Here is a 21,814-nt window from a genome sequence, read left to right as displayed (position 1 = left end):
TCACACAGTGGGCCATCACATCCCAAAGCCAATCAGCCATACCCCAAGCCAGATCCCTTCAGTCCCAGAAAGCACTTCCACGTTCCTACAAAGCACTTGCAAACCAAGCTCTCTGCACACGTGTCCCGTTTCTTTCCTGCCTAAATCCTTTGAGAGGAAGCTTGAAGTTAAGCCCCAAACAAATTGTCCGTTAGAACCTCCACGCCAGCACAGTGTAGAGGCAAAAACTAATTTGGCTTAGTAGACAGGGGTGCAGGTAGCAGAAATAGCCATGTGGTGGCAATATGCTCATTGTAGTGCTGCATTTCACGGCTATAAATCTCCCAGGCAACACTTCAAGTGCTCTCACCATCTCCATCTTTTGTACAGGGTCCAAACAAGAGCAGACCAGGCCTGGTGGTCTGCCCAAGGAATGCGGTTCTGAACAAGCGTTCTGAAATACTGAAGGCCCGTTGTTTCAGCTGGCAAATGGCAACAGCAGGCAGCACATGATTTAATGGTATATTAGTTGCAAGCTTCATTACATTAGGGGTTTGATATTTTTCACCAACTGAATCTTCCAACAGTGCTGCAGTCCTGCTAAAAAAGAAGTCAGCCCACAGGTCAAAATTCTTTGTGACTAAACAGTAATCTCTAATTATTTCAGATCATTTGAGATGCACAACTAACTCACCATCACTAATTGGTTACCCCAGACTCAGCAATTATTTCTACATTAAAGCAATAAAGTAATTTACAATTTGATGTATTGTTTCTAAAGCCATTTATAACCTAGCCCGCTCTTCCTTAACAATTTACATACTTTGAAGAGTAGCCCCAAACCGTTTCAAATAAATGTTTCAAGAAAATAACCGTATAGAAAAATCAAGCCTACAATCAATTAAAAGTGACAGGAAAAAATGTACATTTAACTTTCTGGTATTTATAATGTTTTTTCCTTGGTTTGGGCTTTGAAAGTAGGAGCAGTCAGTTTTAATTTGGGGAAAACACCATGGACCTAAGCTCAACTATGTAGGTATGCGTGTCTCAATCCACGTGCAGCTCAGCAGGGATTGCAAGCATACAGTGCTTCCCTCGTCTGGCATAGTATTGCGAGTATTACTGATCACTGATTTATGTTATCAATAATGCTCATTTACCTTTCCACAGGCTGTACAGTGGCCTATGGCTTTCACCTGGGCATTGCTTCTGGAGAGCCTTATTGCAAGCACTTCTATTAATTCCTAATCCAAAAAAGAAGGAAAAAAAAAGCAATGGAGTTTTGCATAGTTTCAGACGAGGAAAGTGGGATTAACCCTCAACATGGTGGTTTAAGCCACCATATTCCACTTCATATTGCCAAAAAGTTAGGACCACAGAAGTGATGCCTTAGCTTAGCAGAAGTCGCTTGTTGATCTGCAGCAAATTGCTTATGAATGACCATGTCCACGTCCAACATGTCACTGTCTTTTTTGTGCAAGTAAAGCTAGAGTTTTTAGCAGACATGTGAACAAGAGCACCTCTTACTTTGTATCTCCACAATTATTTGACTATTCAATCCAATTAGAGAGGCAGAAGAAAATCCTTTTAGTCAGTATCCAAGGTGTCAGGTATAACTTTATACTTTTAAATATAAGATTTTAGACTGCTCTATCTTTATTTTTTTTAAGTATAAAACAGCTCTAAACCTGTATGGCTTAGTCCTCTAACAGGTAATGTGAAAGTTAATGGGGAATTTTGTATTTTAGGGAAGGGGGAGTCGTCATTTTTGATTGACGTAACTGCTATTCAAGCATGTGGTACAGAAAGATGGCCACAGGTTATTTTTCCTTCTCCTGCATTGCTGGAATGACATTGAAAAGATGTGTGAAATTCTGCAAACTAGCAGGAGGCCAAAATAAAAAAAGCTGTAGTCGGCCTGGATAAATACCGGTGCCGGGAGTTAGGGCAGCTCTGCTGCAGTTCCCCCGCAGGCACACGCTGTTGTTGCGTCAGGGTACTCAATTCCTAAATAAATCCTTCTTTAAAAAAAAACCAAAAAATTCGGTTAAATCCTGACCAGTAAGCTCGAACAGAGCCCACCGCAGGGGGTTTCCCCGCCCGGAGCCGCCTCTCGCCGCCGGGGGCACCGGAGGCCGCCGCCTGGCCCGGCCCGGCCCCGCCGCCCGCCCACCGCCTCCCCGGCCCGCGCCGTCCCCGGGGCCGCGGGGGGGCCGCGCCGCCTCCCTCGGCCGCCTATATAGGGGCAGCGGCGGCGGGGTGGCGGGGCCGCCCGGGCGGGCGGCGTGCTGTGGTGAGTGATGGCGGCCGGGCGGGGGGCGGCCTTGCTCTCTCCCTGAGCCAGCCGGGCCGGCCGCGGAGCGGAGAGGTCCCTAGGTGCGGAGCCGGGCAGACCCCGCGGCCGGTGGGGCCTGGCGGACGGGCGGCCTCGGAGCTCAGCCGGTGGTGGCGGCCCCCCCGGGAAGCCGGGGGAGAGGCGTCGGGCCGGGGGCGGCGCGGGGTTTAGGCGGGCTCCTGTCCCGACGGGCCTCGGCCCTCTCCCCGCGCCGCCCCGCCAAAACGCCGGTCGGGGCTTTGCTGCTCCAAACCGGGGTGGGTGTTCTAGGGGCTGGGGGGGTTATCGCGGCTGCAGCCCGAGCCTTCCTTTCGGCTATCCCCAGCCTGGGGCTGGCGCTCTGGGCAGGGCAGAGACCGTCTCTGCGGTGGCCCCGAGCGTGTGTGTGACAGCCCGGCGGTGGCCTGCTGTGACCTTGGGAAGCGGCGGGGCGGCCTGCCTTCGCGGGCCCTTGCGAGGGGCTGTGCTGCCGTCTGGGTGTCTCGGTGTGTGGGGAACGCGTCGGCAGAGAATAATGTCTGGGGCTTTGGATGTAGGAGGACTCTGTGGGACCTGTTACACTCACCAACGCGTCTGCGTTCCCAGGCTTGAGGCTTGGATTCGCTTTGGAATTAACAGGAGTTGTCGCCTTGCGATATCTACGAGCAGTTTTTTGTCTGCTACTGTTATTACAAATAGTAAAAAGAATAGGAGGGGAGGTATGTGTGTACATAACACTGGTGTAGTTTTGTCTGAGTCTTAAATCTCCTGAAAGTGTCAATGTGCTCTTATGGATCAGGGAACTGATCTTTCTTGGCTCTTAAAACTTCCATATTTTTATAGGCATCTCTCTTTTTCTTTCCACTGCCAAGCTTTCAGCGGGTATCTGCGGGTGATTTGGCATGTGCTCCCTTTGGGGACTGGCACAAGCTGATAAGCACTCAGCATGATGCAAGCCGTGTATGTTTTACTGAAGGCAGGCAATTGTTGCTCTGTAGTAATTCCCTTCATTCAGAGGCAGTCTCGCTGATCTGTCGTTCTTTTCTTCCTCTAAATGAGAAGCAAAACTGCAGAGTCCTGTGTGAACGCTAATGAGGCATATAGGATAATAAAGTGTAGCTTGGTCTTGGCACCTCCGTTTTGAAATAACACCTAGCATACTATGCTGTCAGTAGTGAAATGGTTCAAATCTGTAACCACAACTTGGAAATAGCATATATTAGTGTAATTTATTACAAGAGTACTGACTATTTTCTTGTAAGCCCATTATGTTCAGATTCCTGCAACACATCTTAAACAGATGTGTGGAGTTACTGAGTGACAGTATTTGGCCTACTGGCTTTTTTTAAGCTTCAGGAGTAATAAATCTGTTTAGAGACAGTCTTTCTTAAAGCCTTGCTTGTATGCAAGTACCTGTGCTTGTAACATGGAAGTTGTAAAAAGAATATGGTTCATACAGCGTGGGTGGGTTTTTTTAATTATTCTTTCAATGTAGCCTAGTGGAAATTATGTTTCCCATTCATATTACTCCCAAATATATTTTGAGAGAGAACAGGCTTCAAAAGAAGCATTGCATTAGGTAGAAGAGTGAAAAATGTTCTGTTTACTGATGTATTCCGCTTGAAGGCAAGCTTAACAGTCAATGAAGGGCTGATTCATGTGTGTATTTGTGTGTTTTTTAAGACTCATGCAACTTTTTTGACAAGCCAAGTGTCTAGCGCAGCAACATGGTTCTGAAACAGTGGGAGCTCTTTGGCTCAGTGATTTTATTCCAGATAAGCAAGCTTGTTTTAAATGTTTGCCTAGCGAAATTACCTTGCTGCAAACTTGATAACTGAATTCATTTCAATGTTTTATTTGAAAGTGTCGCCTCTGCATTTCTGCTTTCCAGCTGCCTTCTTAAGAGATGAGGTGTGATTTTTATTTATACTATGCTGGTGTGTGAGGGGCTTGCACTGGCAACATGACAGCCAGACACAATTCTAGGTGTTCATATTCATTCCTCTTCTACTCGTATCTTCTGAGCGCCACATAGAAATACCTCATGTGGCTGTATCATCATGAATATGGCTTTCTTAGCTGCTGTCCGCCATGAGGAGAGCAATTCTCTGTTTTGCTTTATGGGTGGGGAGCCTGAGACAGAGGGGAAATATTCCTGCCAGCTAGCCTTAGACACCTGATGGGGACTATGCTTCTATAATCAATAGAAAGGTAATGCTCAGCGCTGTTCCCTGGAGGTACACTTTGCTTTCATTTGAGAGATCCAGAGAGACTAGAAGCTGGAAAGCCTGCGTAATCTGAAGCTAGGCAGTAACAATCCAGAAGACTTGCCTAATGTGGCGAAACTAGTCGGTCAAAATACAAATACGCTACCTCTGTCCCGTGGACAAACATTTTCTGTCTCTAAGTGATTTAGAACAGCTAAATGGAAGAGTGGAAGTAAAAGCATTCATGTGATGCTTTTGCCTGTCAGTTATTGTTGTAAATTCTGAAGGCTTCATCTTTCTCTTCCCTCAGGAGACAAGTATCTCGACACGTGCCAGAAAGCAGGAGACTTCACTCTGAAGTAACTGATAAACAACTGTGAAGCATGAGGATCAACTCTGCTATTCAGGCTGCTATTGACCTCACAGCAGGAGCTGCAGGTAATGCTGGAGAGAACGTAATTGCACAGAACTTATGAGGGACAGTTTTGATACCTTTGACAAGTGTAAAAGCAATTTCCCATTTCTATAAAAAAAAAAATCTCACCTCCTGTATTTTAAGGAGAAGGAGGTGAAGCAGCTGACCTTAGCCAGCATTGTAGCTGCATCACTATTGCTCCTCTGTGGTGAAACCTCTGCCAAAAAGTGAAGGTGTAATCCCTATTTCAGACTAATGATTTTCTAGGAGGAGGTTTAAGTTTCAGTGTAAGTTCTCATGTTTACGTGAGTTTAAAAATCGGTCACAAGTGGAGTTTTGCAGTTAACTCAGTGTGTGTGACTGAGGTGCTGCTTTTGTCCAGGAACCCTCTCTAATTTAAATGGGCAAGAGGCTGTCTGAAGGGTTGTTGGCTCAGACAGCATCCCGGTGCAAATCTTTAAAAGCTGGAAAACTCCAGTAGTAGAACTGATGATCATGAATTCACTTAACTAACTTCTATTTTGATCTAGTCCGTGCTATAAAGTTTTGCGGGACCAGTTGTGGCAATCACAAGTGTGGAAACAGTTGCATTGTCTCATTGACATTACCATGAGTCAGTTGTTAACTCTACGGGGGAAAAGGGGTCTTTTTGACGTTTCTAAGTTTCATCTACGGGTGAAAAAAGCTATTGTAGAAGTACTGGAAAAGCTTTTGACATGAGGGTAGCCTTAGCCACAGAGATACTAATTTCCAATGGAAGCTTGCATGATGTCCAGAACAGGTAACAAACATTGGGATAGAATAGTTAATTTGTCAATGTTCATATGAAAAAGGTGGAAGGAAAGATTTATTTGTTGTACCGTTGTAATCAGTTTAAACAATTTAATGTGTTTTCTTGCCCATACAACAGCTATTACAAGTAGTCCTTTTATGACTGTGTTAATGCTGTGGATATGACAATATTAATGGTGTTAAGTGCATTCAGGGTAGTTATTGGAGGAGTTATTTGTCAGAGTGGAGTTAACCTTACTTAGTGCAGAGAGAGCAAGGGCTGACAGATAACGTGAGTCCAATGCGGCACCTTCATAAAGTATTTCATCTGCCACTACATTTTCCCCAGTGAATACCTGCTTTGTTAGCCTTTGCAAAATACGTTATTGACTAGGCTACACCCGCTTTCCCAGCAAGGGAAGAGAAGTATTTCTGTTGTTATTCCTTCATTGCCTTAGAAAAAACGTGTTTCTGCTAGTCTGTTCATTCTCCTTGGGTTTTGGGTCCTCAGTAAAGAATAGCTATTATATCTGCTCTATTTCCCAAAATAGGAATTTCATATCTGTGCAGTTCTTGATGGTTTTGGGGGTGTTCCCAGGTGCTTAAGTAGGAGGTGTAATTGCTTTCCTTCCAGGTACTTCATCTCAGGAATGCTGCTATTAACATCCAGGGCAGCGGAGCGCTCTGGCTTAGGAAGTTGTCTTTCTGTGTTGAAGCCTGGTGTGTTTCATCTTGGCAACCGCAAGAGCTGGAGACCAGCATTAGCTTAGAAATCTATTGATAGATTTATCATCTGATTCTGTTCCATGCCCACGTTCACTGTAACAGGGCATGTGCTTGAGGTCTGCCTGGTTTTTGGCAGTAGAGCTTAGAGGAACTTAGAACTAATTATGCTGTTTTCTTCTCTGGTGTAGTTCTTCCTTCTTTCCGATAAGATGAAGGAATTCAGACCTTTTTCAATGTGACTTCAGTAATCGTAAATCATTGCTCTTGTTCTTTTTCTTTGCTACTTTTGTTGTGATAGACAGTTTTGCTGTTCCTCTAGTATTTATTTTCTGTATTCTTTTCACATCCTTGCTTTGTATTGCCTGTGTTCATGGATAGTGCTCATTTCTGTATTACACGTGTCTCTGCACCCTTTAGAAAGTGTATATAACTAGGCAAATAGCTAGTTCCTCCAGCAAATGCGTAACCTGATTTTACCTTCCTCTTCAGATATAGTCTTGATGAGCTGATAAGTAATGATGTGTTGGGGCAAGTAAACTCTGAACAAGAATAAGTCATTTATCTGCCTGTGGGTCATGGTCCTTTGCCTAGGATCTGAGCAACCTCTAATCACTTCTTTGATTAAGTAGGACTCTTCCCCACTATCCCCGTGTTATTATTAGGACCACATTTGTCTAAACGTTCAAGCAGGATTGACTTTTTTGGTTTTCTAGTTTGTTTTGCTTTTGTTGTTACTGCTTTTTTAGACTCGTTACTGCTGGCTGGAAGAATATCTTTTTTTTCTTTAATATTTTAGACATTAACTGGGACTCTTGGTCTTTCGCTTGAGGCTTACAAAGTTCACTGCTGTATTTTACTGGGCTTCTTGTGCTACCTCCAATGACAGTGTAAGGAGAGCCCTTTCTCTTTTTGGAACAGCTGTTCACGGTCCACTCCCAATTTTTCAGCTTTGCATTCCCAAGACCATTCATGTTTTTCTTGGGCTTCTGCCAGCAGCCATTATTTTACTATATGTGGATGTTATAGGTCCACCTTTACCCAGGAGCCTAGCGCTTGTCCTGTAGATTAATACCTCCCTGGCTTGCCTGCAAGTAGCATTGTCTGAGCCTTTCCAGCCCTGCTTTTCATCTGAGGCTGACATGGATGTTAGTGGTCTGAGCCAGCTACTTCTCTCCTTTGTTATCCCTCCCAGAGCAAGAAGCTCTTCAGAGGGAGTCATGCAAGGAAGCACTAAGCTTTTAATGATCCATCTGGCTGAGAATGAGGTTTTATGGGAGCCATGATCTTGAGTTCCTCTTAAAGACCTGAAGTGCCTCTTTGCCGAGGAGCAGCAACAATGTAACACAAATGTGTTTGCAAAGAGTAAAATCGATTGAAAATCACCAGGGTTAAACAAATACTTGCTTACTCTTCTACTCCCCACTTAGAAGAAAAATAACTAATCTTAATTGGATTCACACATTTGTTTCTATTTCAGTTTCTTTACATTATCTGCATTTACAGATAATTATTTTGGTTTCATAGCTGAAAAAACATTTTGTTAACTTGCCCTCTTTAAGGCATATGCATGTCAACTGTGGTTTGGTTAAAGATCAGCTTCTGGCTTAGGATGGTGGTTCTTTCTTGCTAAAAAAGCAAAACCATAAATTTTATGTAAGGTACACCTGTCATATGCTTCCTGTTAGGTATTGGCTCCTAATAGATTGCTCTCAGTGTACGCTGGTATTTCTTCCCAAAAAAGTGTAACGTTAGCTCTATCTGCAGACTACTGAATTGAGTTAGATCTTGCGGAAGAACACTGCATGGTGGGCAAAGTGGTTATTGATGACACTGATGGAAATATCTCACAAGTTTCTGGGGTATTGACCTTGCAGTTCAGTTTGGAAAAGATAATATGTTGAGAAACTTTGCCCTTTTGCCCCTTTTTCAGCTTATCCTGGACGCTTTCTTCCAGTATGAGGGTATAAATGTAAATAAGAATCATGTGGAGTTGTGAAGTAAAGAGCTTGAGTCTTTGTAATCAATTTATAATGCATCATCAGTTTTAGCACTCTCTCAGCAGTGTTCCTCTTGTCCTAGGGGAATCTTTGTCTCACTTGATTACAAATCTTTCAGTTTTTTATTATTGCTGGAATGTAAAATCACATGGCTTCTGAACCACTGTATTAATGAGCAAGGGAAAATGTTGCTTAACTCATTAACACAAGTGACTTGATTGCAGAACAATACCTCTAATTCGGTGCCTGTTTATGTAAGTGAACTGATTCATTTAGATGCTTGCTTTTAGTAAGGTAAAGAAATGCTTAATGGGAACGAAGCTGTTACTTCTCTTATGCATGATTTTCTTTCTTCAGGTAACTAAATTCACCACTGACAGTTGATGCCATTGTGCTAAAAACGGTGCAGTTGTCTTTTCATGCAGAGAATTCTTTCATCTTTGCTTTCTGCATGGTTTTCCTAATAGTGCTGTTTGTGTATAGGCATTTCAGTTGTGATAACCTTCAGCCACCCTCTTAACTTCCACTGCTTGCTCTAGGTGGGACAGCATGTGTGGTGACTGGCCAGCCCTTTGACACTGCAAAGGTGAAGATGCAGACATTCCCCGAAATGTACAAAGGAATTGTTGACTGTTTTATGAAAACCTATAAGCAAGTGGGGTTTCGAGGCTTCTACAAGGGAACCACACCGGCACTTGTAGCCAACATCGCAGAGAACTCCGTTCTGTTCATGTGCTATGGATTTTGCCAACAAATTGTGAGAAGAATTGTTGGAGTAGACAGAAAAACAAAGCTCAGGTTAGTAATAGAAATCCGTTTCATATTTTAAAATAAATAAAAAGTCATGCAACTGCTACTTGCAAATACAATATTGTCAGGGTGCAGCTGGTGTCCTGGCTCCCCCTCTGCCAGTATGCAGTGTAGTAAGTGTTGGAACACAGATCTTTGTGCTAGGATATGGTGTCTGACTACAACACAGCCATCTACCTGTCACCGCAGTTGGCTGCTTTAGAAAATCACAACTTAATTGGAATATTCAAGACCTGGAACATCTTACCAAAGGGAATGAGCGCTGTGACACCTGAAAGTTGGTATTGCCTTGATCTCTAGGTTGTCCTGATTTTGCAGAGGACGTAATGGTTTCTCATACCAGGAGGCTTACTAAGGGGAAAGGATGCTTTTCTAATATTGCCTTTCTTTTTGAGTATATTTATTTAAGTTCCAAAAGCTTGAATGTAATGGGGATTAAACCAAGGGTCTGATTTTGCACAGTGTCTTGTCTACAGTACTGGCAATAGGTGGTTGCCAAAGGAATGAGAAAGAAGAAAGAAAGTGTTTGATATTTAACTCCAAGTCCTCTGCCAGGCTGTGTTTTTAGTTCAGAGGATTTCTTGTGACTTATGTGATCCAATCCATCACTTTGGATCTTTTTTGGAGCACTTTTCCAGTCCCCCCTCAAATTCTTTTAAGTTCCTTGCATCTGCGGTGCACTTTGGCAGGGAGTTCTGCAGATGATAATCATTAAGTCTGTAACTGGAAGAGGCAGTTGGTCCATAGCCACTGTCTCTGTGCCACTTGGGATTTTGTAGACCTCTATCCATCGGTCCGTGCCCCTTTTCCCCACCTGAGTCTTTTCCTAGGTGGGAGGATCAAGGCCAGGCTGGATGGGGCTTTGAGCAGCCTGGTCTAGTGGGAGGTGTCCCTGCCCATGGCAGGGGGTTGGAACTAGATGATCTTTAAGGTCCCTTCCAACTCGAACCATTCCATGATCCCAGCCCTCCTAGTCAGTGAGCACTCGGGAGCTCTTCCTTTAGCTGTCCTTGTTGCCTTTCTCTGAAACTCTTGTAATTCTAATGCATCTGGGCTTGAGCTCATGAGACCAGAGCGGTACAGAGTATTCAGGGTGTGAACAAGTTGTGGATTTATGCACTGGCATAACGATCATAATCTCTTTCTAGCTAGAACAGCTTTTCTCCAGGTGCATCACTTCAGAGCTGACAGTGGTCCAACAGTCTCAGTGTGCCTTAGCATTACGCATTTCTCAAGGTATGTCTTCTGTGCAGCACTGAGAGTAGCTGCACCTTCTCCATCCTTGTGCTGTGCCACAGTGTGTAAAAGACTTCTCATACTGTCCTAACTCCATTCAAAGAGTAACACAAGGTTAACCACATCCAGCTTTTCATTAATAGCTTTGTTTTGCCTCTGTCATGTCTGTCTCCGAATGGAAGTAGCTGAGGAGGCCATGATTCTGCAGTTGAGATCTCTGACATGACACAGGTAGCTACTGAAGTGCAAGACAAGTATCTAAAAGTGGCGTTATGATGTGAGGTGTTCTCCTGTCACACGTTAATATGTGCTCTATCTTAAGTCTGAGGCCTGCTATGAGGGAATATGAAGCAATGAAGAAACTTATATTAATTGCTCTCTACTTGCATTCTCTTTCACTGTTTTCTGGCAGTCAAGACCTCTAGCTGAGACAGAATTGTCCCCACCTTTTCTACTGCTTTCTTAGATTAGGGATTTTCTGCTTGCTCAGCTTACAGACCCCTCATCTTCTTCAGCGCACTAAAATGTAAGAGGTAGGCCTAGCAACAGCTTGCTTTGCTTAGCATCTTTTGTGATCCTGCTGGGGGATAGACCACAGACTTGCAGATCATCTCTTCAGCTGACTGAGGCAGCATGTTTAGGGTGTATGTAGGGGAGGTAGCACAGGAAACTTTCAAACAGTATACATAGGTGTACTACTCTACATATCTTTGGAGTAGGATATGGAATGAGAATGTAATTTGAATATGCAGCAATAGCAAGTGCTTCTGACATCTCACGCTTCTTTCCTTGGTCAGGTACTGGTAGTACTTTTTGGATCCAGGCTCCATTGTTGACTGAAGAGCAAATAGTGTGATTGCATAGCTGTACTAGGACAAAAGACTAAAGGATTTAAGTTTACTTGAAAGGTTTCTCCCTTATTGTTGCTCCATTGGACTCTTCATCTGGATCATTATGGGGGCATCTTAGGAGGTGCCTGTGTGAGAGAATTGTATTGACATGGTCTGCAGTGGTGCCCTGAGTACGTGTGGTCTGTCCAGGACTTCTCCACCCATTCTCATTGTGGAAGAGTTAAGAAGCCCTTGTAGTGTGCTGTAGGGGAGGAAAGAAACCCTGATGAGGTGGCCATCCTTCAGCCGTGACAAGTAAAGAACTATAATTACCTTCATTGCCTCTGCTGTTTAAAAACTGTCATACGGTCTTAGCCTGAAGAAGAAAATGCTTCAGGTCACAAACTGAGGTGAACCTGACCATTTTCCTTACCCATATCTAAGCAATTGCTTCTCACTTTTTCATTATTTTCTGTTTGCTATTTCTCAAAACCAGCTATGATAGTTTGGTTTTGCTTTAAGTTACCTTTTCAGTCATACCTTTAAATGGTGTGGAAACAAGCTTGCCCAGCCTGCCTGTATTTAGGGACATCCCGCTCAGTGTGTGAAGCCTTGCAAAACAGTTACAAGGACAGTTACAAAACATCACTTTTTACAGTTAAAGGAATGCATGCCACTGATGTGGGAGTCAAAAAAAAAAAAAAAAAAAAAAAAAAAAAAAAAAAAAAGAAAAATCTAACAAACAAATGGAGAGAGAAATACTTAATTTCATTTAACATCTATTTAGTCCAACCAAACTGATTTCATTCTATGCTAAAGTCCAAACTGAGACAACCAAATGGAAAGAGAAGTGCTAAAGGCCCATTTAGTCCAACCAAATTGATTTTGTTCTATGCTAAAGTCTAAACTGAGAGAACTATTATCCTTGTTTACCTCAGTTTGACTTTTTGAGTACGTGACTAGTCATCTTCAGCAGGTTATTTTCTTTGACAAAACAAGATAAATGCCATTTCTAGAAGACGCAGCTGTGTGAGAGCAGAAGATTCTTGCTGCTGTGCTGTGTGATCAAAACTCTCCCAGCCAGAAAAAACACCGAATTAGGCATTTTGAGTTGAGAAGGAACTTGAACAGGATTCAAGGCTTATCACTTCTGCAGTGAGGCTTAATATATTAAAGACCAAAGCCTAAACAGTGGGTCTAGTTGAATTTTTGTATGTAGAATTAAACATCATCAGGCAAAAGTAGAAAAGATCTGAATTATGGCTAAGTCTAGTCCTTTATGTTCATGTGTTAGAACTCTTTTCAAGACTGATAGCATCTGGGGTTGATTTTTTTTTTCTCTCTTGAAGGAAGAAAGATCCTGTGCACTCTTTAGTGCGTGGTTAGAAGGCACCTCTTCTGGATTTTCCTATCCTAATTCTCCAAAGCGTAACCTTATTGCTTTGCTCTAGCTCATAGCTTAATGACCGCGGGGTTCAGCTATGTACTGTATTTTTAACTCTGCCTTCCTCTGTCTTGACCTTCAGTGGGTTGCACCTCAGATCCCTGTTGCGCACACAAGTTGGCATGCTGCAAGAGCATTGTGCAATCAGTGTTGCCATTTCTTATTTACTGCGTATTATTCAGTTGCTGCTCTGCAGGCAGTTACTGATTTCTTCCAGTTTGACAGTTCTTGTCACTGCCACATCTGAATGTCACGAGCTTTGCTTCACGTCACAACTTTAGTTATATGATGTAAGGCGAAAAGTTGTATCTTTAAGCTCTGATACTGTAGGTGCATAGAACTGCTGGGCGCTGGGTTAACATCTTCCCTTGCACGGAAGGACATTCTGTGCAGCAGCAAGGTCAGTCTTTGCTCTGCTGACTGCCCAGGCTCTGAAAGTCAGCCTTGTTCTGTGCTATTGTGCAGCTCCTGTCCAACACACCAGTGTCTGTAGGAGCCTGTTTTAAATGTATATCATAAAGCAGTATGATCCTGGAGTACCAGCCTCTTGAGTCCTGGCAGTTTAGCGCCCAGACTTTGCAATATGTGTAAAATCACCGCAAAGCAAGTATTGGTTTTGGAATACCGTGAGTCAATACAGGTTACAGTGCTGTCCTGTTCAGTGGCGTGGTTTATGTTTGACTGCGCTATCTCAGGTTCACACGGTTGCATTCAGGGTATCACATCCACAGAAAGATTATAGTGGTCCATTGTGCTGTGATTTCAGATTTCTAGCATCTTCCACTGAAAGCCTGTATTAATCCTGGTAAGGTGAATTTGGGAATACTGACATCTGCATGAGGTGATTATTTTTCCTGTTTTCTTTGAGGAAGTAACTAGTACCCAAAAGCTGTTCAGTAAAACAAGTCTATGTAAACTTTTATAAAAGCCAAGATGGGGAAGATTTGATAGTGCTTATTCTGCTGCAATCAGGAAAGTAAAGCAAAAAAGGCAAAGGTTGCAATATATCTTCTCAGGTGTCAAAATTATGTATTTGAGTTGTATGTGAAGATGAGATGAGCTAGGTTCTTCATCTCTCTAGTTCAAGTAACAGCCCTTTTCCCTTGAGGCTCTTTCCCCCCAAGACTGTCCATCAGTTTTTCTTGATGGTATTTTGAGTACAGGTTCAGGAAGCTGATTGCTGGTGCAGTGGCTCCGCTGCACTGAAGGTCAGTGCCCAAATACCCTCTGCAGTTTCTCTCATGCAGTGATCTGCAGAACGCTGCTGCGGGCTCCTTCGCCTCTGCCTTTGCCACCCTCGTCCTCTGTCCCACGGAGCTGGTGAAGTGCCGGCTGCAGGCCATGCATGAAATGCAGTTGTCAGGAAAGATAATACAGGGACACAAGTAAGTATACACCCTGCACGGTATCTCTGAAACCCTTTTATGTCTCTTTATTATTTTTAATTCTGTATTGGCGCAGTGTCACATTTGTAGTGCGCTGTTAACCGGAGATGAGTTGTGGCTGGGAGGGTCGCGGCCTGGAAATCTTTCAGGCACCAGTGAAGGGCTCCTGGCAGGATCTCGTTCTAAGTGTTGCATGAGTCCTATTGTCTACGCAATAGATCTAACCCTTAATTGTCACTGCAGTTGCCTGTTGTCCTGTAACCTTCTTATTATCTGGCTATTGAGCATCACTAACTGGATCAACCTTTCTATCAGTACAGTTTGGTCAGTAGTAAAGGGTGTTCTTCAAAAGGATGGTCCCCTTGGATTTTACCGTGGCCTGTCAAGCACTTTGCTGCGGGAAGTCCCAGGCTATTTCTTCTTCTTTGGAGGATATGAACTGAGCCGGACGTTCTTTGCCTCTGGGAGATCAAAAGATGAATTAGGTACAGTGCCCCTTTTTTCCAGGTGGATTCTAGCTTGCTGTTGTGGGGAACATAAGGGAGGGAGATATGCTAATTATGCACAGCAGTTATAAAATATGTGTAAAATGAAGGAAACTGGATATATACTATATGGAGGTCTGCATTTTATGTAAATATAGTAATGAATGTATATATTTCAGTGGAGCAGGATGTATTGTAGATGGATACAGTGAGTTAACAGTAATATTACAAAGCTACTTAAATATCTGACTCTACAGTGTAATGCAACTCTGAACTATTTCATTTCCGTAACTGTTCAGAGCGATTTTGATGTCTTTAGCTGTATTGTCTTGAACAGTATGTTCAAGTGCATGCTGAAATGTATGCTGACCATCAGTTGTCGTAACAATGATAGTAAGAGAACACTGAGATTGAAAATTAGACGTGGAAAAAAAATGAGGAGATGCCAGAATAAAGATTGCTTGTCTCCTGTTGAAAGTCTGCACAATCCTACTTTGTCTTGCTGGGAGTTAGCATTTCAGCTCTGGGTGTTCTGGTCTTTGTTTTTGCAAAATATTTGTAAGCATCTGAGCTGTAACACAAAATGAGGTTGCATCATGAAAAATTCTGGACTTTCTATAGATGACACTTTGTGATGTTACTCTAAACCATTTCACAACATTGGAAAGTGATTACAAGTGTGAAAGGAGTGGAGTTAATTTAGTTAATACAGTTAAAACAGAATTCTGAGTTATGCTTTTTTAGCATGGCCCATAAACAAGGAGGCACTCCTTATAACCTTTGAGCTTCTAGCTGGACTTGCAACTTACCAGTAGCTTAAAATTAACTTAAAGGTTTGTGGGGGAGTGGAAACTGCTCTCTTGTCATAAAGCAGATTCCTCTGTGTTCTCTTTGACTTCTGTAGATGAAACAATGTGATATTTATATCGGTGAATATTTTGTGGTGTGTATGAAAGCTTATTTTTTTTTAACTGTAGGTCCCATTCCTTTGCTACTAAGTGGTGGTTTTGGAGGCAGCTGTCTTTGGATTGCTGTGTATCCTGTGGACTGTGTCAAATCCAGAATTCAGGTTCTTTCAATGGCTGGAAAACAGACAGGCTTTATGGGAACATTTGTAACTGTTGTGAGAACTGAAGGTGAGTATGCATTAAGCATATCAGCTGTATCCGTATGGCTACAGATTGAAATCTATACTCTCCAATACCAAAATTTGCTTAAGAAATCTAGTCCACCGATAACGTGTTAGAGATGGACAAAAACGGTTTCTAACCAACAGAAATATTGATGCTTCATGTAGTCTGGAAAGCTTGGAATCTAGAATTGAGACCTACTGCGTCTGCCACGCCTCTTGGTTCAGGAGACAATTCACTTAAAGCTAACAAAAGCAGATAAAGGAATGAGCTTCCTTACACGTGACCAAACCTATATATGAAAATTAAAGGAACTGGTTAAGTTCAGTACAGAATTTTTCTTCACCTCTACAAGTTAATGTATGGCTGACCAAGGGCTGTTTGATAAATCAATCCTGGCTGGATTTTGATAAATCAAAGCCTGGCAATGTGGGGCTTCTACCTTGGTGTCTCATATCTGGAAAAGGCCTGCACCAGGCACTTCAGAAGATGGTGTAAGAATGTACATGGCAGCAGGTGTGAATTTCTGGCCCTCTTGCTAAGAGAAGATACTCATCAGAGCAGGGGTCTGGCTTGGGACACAGCTCCAGTGTAGTCCTGCTGTTCTTTCTGTCCCCTTGCCGGCTGTGGTACAGCTGCTATGAACTGTATCCTCAGGTGACCAAGGTACCCTTCTGAAGACCCTGTCATAACTGAGATAAGCTTCTAACATAAGCATTTAAATGGCTAAACTCATGTTACAATTCCAGATAACTCCTATGTCGATATCCAGTAACACTGTGGTTAGCAGCTGCATGGGTGAGTTCAGCTCTCTGTGTGCATGCTCCTCTAAGCAGAAACACTACTTCAGTATCCTTCGAAGGTAAAAGCACAGTGGTTGATGCAGACAGGCAATTAAATCAGTTGCTAACTGGTTCTGATTTCATTTCCAGGTGTACTTGCCTTGTATTCTGGACTGAAGCCAACTATGATCCGTGCATTCCTGGCCAACGGGGCACTCTTCCTTGCCTATGAGTACAGCCGGAAACTTATGATGAAACAAGTAGATTCTTACTGATACCTTCTAGGAGATGGAGGACAAAAGGTTGTTTAAGGATCATTTAAATAAACGATCAAAAACGTGGTCTGAGCAGGGCCAAATCAGTGACTTAATTTTAGGAACTCAACTCCAGTTTAGGATTTGTAATCTTTTAAATTCAGGTGATTTTACAGAATGTGTACATGCTGCTTCAATTGGACCAGCAGAACTATCTCCACCTTGCAGATTCTGCACTAGGTACATCGCATGTCATAAATGTATTTTCCTGACCTGTGGTGGTGCTAAGAAAGACTTACGTTGACCTGTTGGGTCATATGTTAACATAACATGCAGCAGTAAGCTGTGATTTGTTTAAGGCAAAGCCCTGTTTCAAAATCTGTGGTGGTGAGCTTTCCCAGTTGTTGCTGGCAAGTCTTTGACTCAAAAAAACAGAAGTCCTGTCTGTGGCCCTCATCTAGCCCTTCTCCAGCTCCCTTCTGCTCTGTAACTTTTCAAGGTTATGGCAGTTGGTGCCTGAATTGTGTACTCTAGATGTGCTTGTAAAAGTAGGAAGTGCTTACCCCCTACGTTGTATGACTTAAAGCCATAAAAAGATAAAAACACATAGTTACTGGGGTTAAGGAGACCATGCACCATTTTATTATTTTCTAAATCCTTCCAAGAAGTGCTGGAGTGATTTAAACACTTAATGTAAGGGAGACTGCTGAAAATAGCTGCTGGCTCTGAGCACAGGATTGTAACTTTGTGCAGGCTCCTGTTTTGGGTCACCTTGGCATGAATGAGTCCATGTGCTTGAAGGACAAGACACTAAAGAGGAGTAGAAAGCCAGAACTGGGTTCTTAAAGACAACTGACACCATGGTCTCTGTGGTGTAGCATGTGCTTAACTTGGGCCAGAGTCCTGCCACTTGCTGTGTCTCTTCAAGCCGAGTGGAAAAAGCTCATATGACTGGATAGTACATATCACCTTCAGGCCTGGCGGGCATGCCGGCTGGGTCATGTTACTTGATTAAATATGCAGTTAGTGAGTGTTACCCAAAATGATGCAATAATGCCTATTATGCCTATTTCTAGGTGCTGGTCTTGTTCTTGAAGTAGAGTGTTCTTTATACAAGTGTGCTCTACCTTGTAAGAAGCAGCTATCGCCTACCCTGGGAGAAGGCAAAGCAGATCTCAGAGAAACACAATTCATGACTTGGGCCTGGAGGTGTACAGAGGGATGGCACCTGTACACTGTCACAACCCACCCTTGTGGAGGGCACAGACAGAGCACAATCATCAGCGTTGCACAGAGACCAGCAGCTTGCCACAGCAACCACAACTTGTGAGTGACAAGTGACAACAGTCACAGCTGGAACAGCTCAGTTCTGCATGTTACAGTTTCCCCTTCAGATCCCAGAGCGAGGAAGCAGCTTTAGGCATAGATGAAAGCCAGGCAGTGCCACCAGGGTGCACAAAAACCAGCTTCTCTTTGATGAAAGGTGGTTGGGGCAGTTCTACAAACTCTTCTTGCTTCTCCAGCCTTCATCTGCAGCAAGAATTGCTCGTCTCCCTTTCATGCATCCAAGATATAAGGCAGTTAAAGCAGGGCATAGCTGAAGAGCCTTCAGTCTCTGCACCAGCTTACCCTGGATGACCAGTACACTAGGGGCAGTAACACTGTGTACAGTCAGTATTTAAAAAGAATGTATGCCAAATGTTTAAATAATTCAGGTACAAAGGTGAGGCTTTAAGGGTTGTTAGACTTCCCCTTCTTTTCCAAGTTGTCTACCCAAGAGAAGTAGTATATTTGTATACATTTCTAATAGTTACGAAAAGGTAAGGACTGATTCCACATCAGTGGAATACTTCAATCTATTTCTTAGATTTGTCTTTGCTTTCATTTTTTAAAGCTGATGGTTGCAGTTTTTAATACAAAAGTTGAAGCTTCAAGAGATGCAGGATATTTAGAACTGAACCTACAGCAAGAAGCTGGTGGCTGAGACACATGCATTTTAAGAGTTTACCTTTTGAAGTTTCTGTGAGCAGTACTTTTTCCATTCACAGCTGCTTAAGCTGTACACACGTAGCGGTTGTTCAGCTCAGAACTTTATATGTTCATATTGGAATTTAGGGGAATAAAGTTTGATTTTGTTAACTGAGTGCCTGGCTATTATTTATGTAACAACACTTAACAAGCTTGTCTAGCTGAAGAGCAAAGAGAGGTTGAAGCCAGTGTCAGCACCCCTCCAGAATTAAAGGAAAAGGGTTTTGCAATCAATGAATGTATAAAACCCTCAAAGCTGAAGGGAAAGTGCCAGCTATAACAAGGTGCTATGGAACAACTGCAGATTTTACATTATCTACTATGGAAAAATAAAGCCCATAGATTAGCCCGCAGCCTGGTGCTTTGTTAGTACTGAAATCAGCTCCACTATGAAGGTTCAACTCAACTTCCAACTGTCTAGATCACTGATTACCATGATACATCCTATAAATTAAGTTTCCTGCCAGAAGAATGCCAGGAGGCCAGTACAGGTCATCTAAATTCCGCATATGTAAGGGATGAGTGTCCGCTACCCTGAAGCCAGACAAGGTCAGTGCCATCTTCTGATCAGTGGTGCTTGAATGTAGTATCTCCCCCATACAGCTATTTTGTTACTCATTCCTGCTTATACAGTAGTTTTTACTTAACTGCATGCTGGAGCTGGAAGAGCCTGACTCACAGCCTTTGCTGCTGCTACTTGAGATTAGCTTACTCCATAAACAGGAAGGTTCACCTTAACAGCCCTGCAAACAATTAGGAAGGGCATCCTAGGACAGGGCTATCCAATTGCCCGAGCTAAGCCAAAAGGAACTTAGTCATCAGCCGCTTCCAGCTGCAATAAAACGGCATCCCCGTCCAGCTCCTCCTCCATTCAGTGCAGACTGCGGAGGCCTGACCTGCCTTCTTGCTCCATCGCCCTCTAGCGCTGCGGCTGTGGTCTCACTCCTGGGTGAGTGGCTATTCCTTCCTTTTCTCAAGCCGGAGATGCTTTGCCAGAACCCCTTAAACTTAATAAACTGGCCCTCAAGGTTATGTGCAATAACATGTGCAGCCGCTGAAGCAACACTAGTTTGGGGACCAGCATCGCAGAAGTTGAGCGTGAGCCAGCACACCCTTCCGGCAAAGGCTAGGCTGCCACAGCGGGCTCTAGAGCCAGCACGTCAGACAGGTCTGACCCTCTGCTCATACCTCTCACATCTGTCGGAGCAGACATGGAGTACCACATCCCATTTCACATTCCCCAGTATAAGGCAGGCAGGGGCATACTGGAGCAAGTCAAACAGAGGGCAATGAGGATGGTGGAGAAAACTGCATTTGTTCAGCCATAACAGAAACTGAGGAGAGATCTTACTGCTGTGTACAGTTACCTCATTCATGGGAAGGCACAGAGCCAGGCTCTTCTCAGAGGCATACAGGGGCAGGACAAGATGCAACAGCTACAACTTGGAACATGGGGAATTCCAACTAGGAAGGAAAAGCAGCAATAAGTTTAAGTCTTGCGTGAGAGTCCTATCCATGGAGATATACACAACTGAACTAGGTTGTGAGAGCCAGCTCTAGCTGTGCCTGTTCTGCACAGGAGCTTGGACTTCATGTATCTGTGACCCAGGCTCACTATCCTGCACCTAGAACTGCACACAGCTGGTGGATCACTGTTGGTCATTCAAGACAAGTTTCAGCCTCCACCCTTGAAGTACAGTGCTGATAGAAGCAGCTTCCAACACCGTAGGAGTTTCCAACAGCCCAACTCCTAAAGGCAGGTAATTACAGTAATTAAAGCTAATTACACAACAATAGCAGAAGTTGAGTCCATACATGTACTTAATAGTGTACCACTACCCTCTGGTGAGCACAGGGAAGGTATGTGACCTCTGTTTACCTCATTAACTGGTATAAGCTATGGAAAGCTATGTCACCCCCCTTCCACTCTTGGTTCCAGAGGAGGGCCATGAAGATGATCAGAGGGCTGGAGCACCTCACCTATGAAGACAGGCTGAGAGAGTTGGGGTTGCTCAGCCTGGAGAAAAGAAGGCTCCAGGGAGACCTTATATCAGCCTTCCAGTACCTAAAGGGGGCCTACAGGAGAGATGGGGAGTGACTCTTCATCAGGGAGTGTAGCAATAGGACAAGGAGTAACTGTTTTAAACTGAAAGAGAGGAGATTTAGATGAGATATTAGGAAGAAATTCTTTACTGTGAGGGTGGTGAGACACTGGAACAGGTTGCCCAGGGAAGTTGTGGATGCCCCCTCCCTGGAGGCGTTCAAAGCCAGGTTGGATGGGACTTCAAGCAACCTGCCCATGGAACTAGATGATGTTTAAGGTCCACTCCAACCCAAACCATTCTTTGAATAAAAAGATTAAGGAAGCACCAGAACCAAGAAGCTAACCTCCACATGTTTCACATCAAGGAAGACCTGAACAGTCCCCACAGAAGAGCCGCACAGCTGAGAACATCTGGAGGCAAAAATAAGCATCCTGGAAGTTTGCGCATTACAGGTCTTAGTCCAGCTCAAGAGAAGTCAGTGAGCATTTGCAGTATTAGCTCAAAGGAGCAAGCGCACAGATCAAACCCATTGCATACAGGTATTAAGGCAAGCCTGGCTAACTGATCCCAGGCAGTTGGCACACCCAGGAGCTGATGAGATGCAGACTTGAGGAAGGCTTAGGGCATGGGGCCATCTCAGCCCTTTGTCAGAAGGGGCCAGGGGGGCGGGGGGGCAGCAGGGAGGGTACAGCAGCAGAGCAGCAGCTGTGCAGCCTCCAACCCCCAATTCAGCTCCCAGGCCAGGTGTTACTCAAATCCTACATCACTGGATTTCTGATGAAATGTGGTTCAATAACAAGACTTCTACTGAAGAAGAGGTAATGTGGCACGGGTAGACTAATCTTTCTCCCTCCAAATTCCCATATTCCAGACTTGTGGAAAACCCTGATACTGAGGGAAGGCGTGTCAGATTTTTTCCATCAGTCTCCTTTAGACTGCTGGTCTCCACCATCACATCAATGTTCTTGCTTAAAGC

The 21,814-nt window shown here is 43.7% G+C and overlaps 1 protein-coding gene across 5 annotated transcripts; it reads left to right on the top strand.

Moving 5' to 3' along the window:
* Nucleotides 1-2,139: 2,139 nt before the first annotated feature.
* On the top strand, nt 2,140-18,904 carry SLC25A15 (solute carrier family 25 member 15). Of its 5 annotated transcripts, none has more exons than XM_074566754.1 (8): nt 2,140-2,272; nt 4,811-4,938; nt 8,949-9,207; nt 13,977-14,114; nt 14,430-14,599; nt 15,577-15,735; nt 16,662-16,813; nt 17,842-18,904. In XM_074566754.1, exons 2-7 carry the CDS (start codon nt 4,884-4,886, stop codon nt 16,784-16,786), a joined length of 906 nt encoding a protein of 301 aa, XP_074422855.1. In that variant the 5' UTR covers nt 2,140-2,272; nt 4,811-4,883; the 3' UTR covers nt 16,787-16,813; nt 17,842-18,904. The 5 variants fall into 5 exon arrangements, with proteins under 5 accessions (XP_074422855.1, XP_074422829.1, XP_074422848.1 ...); XM_074566747.1 differs by having other exon boundaries at nt 2,233-2,355; XM_074566728.1 differs by having other exon boundaries at nt 16,662-18,904.
* The last annotated feature ends 2,910 nt before the right edge of the window (nt 18,905-21,814 follow it).

Source organism: Larus michahellis, chromosome 1, assembly GCF_964199755.1.
Source record: "Larus michahellis chromosome 1, bLarMic1.1, whole genome shotgun sequence".
Lineage (NCBI taxonomy): Eukaryota > Metazoa > Chordata > Aves > Charadriiformes > Laridae > Larus > Larus michahellis.
The sequence above is the reverse complement of the archived record's forward strand: the minus strand, read 5'-3'. Positions and strand labels throughout refer to the sequence as shown.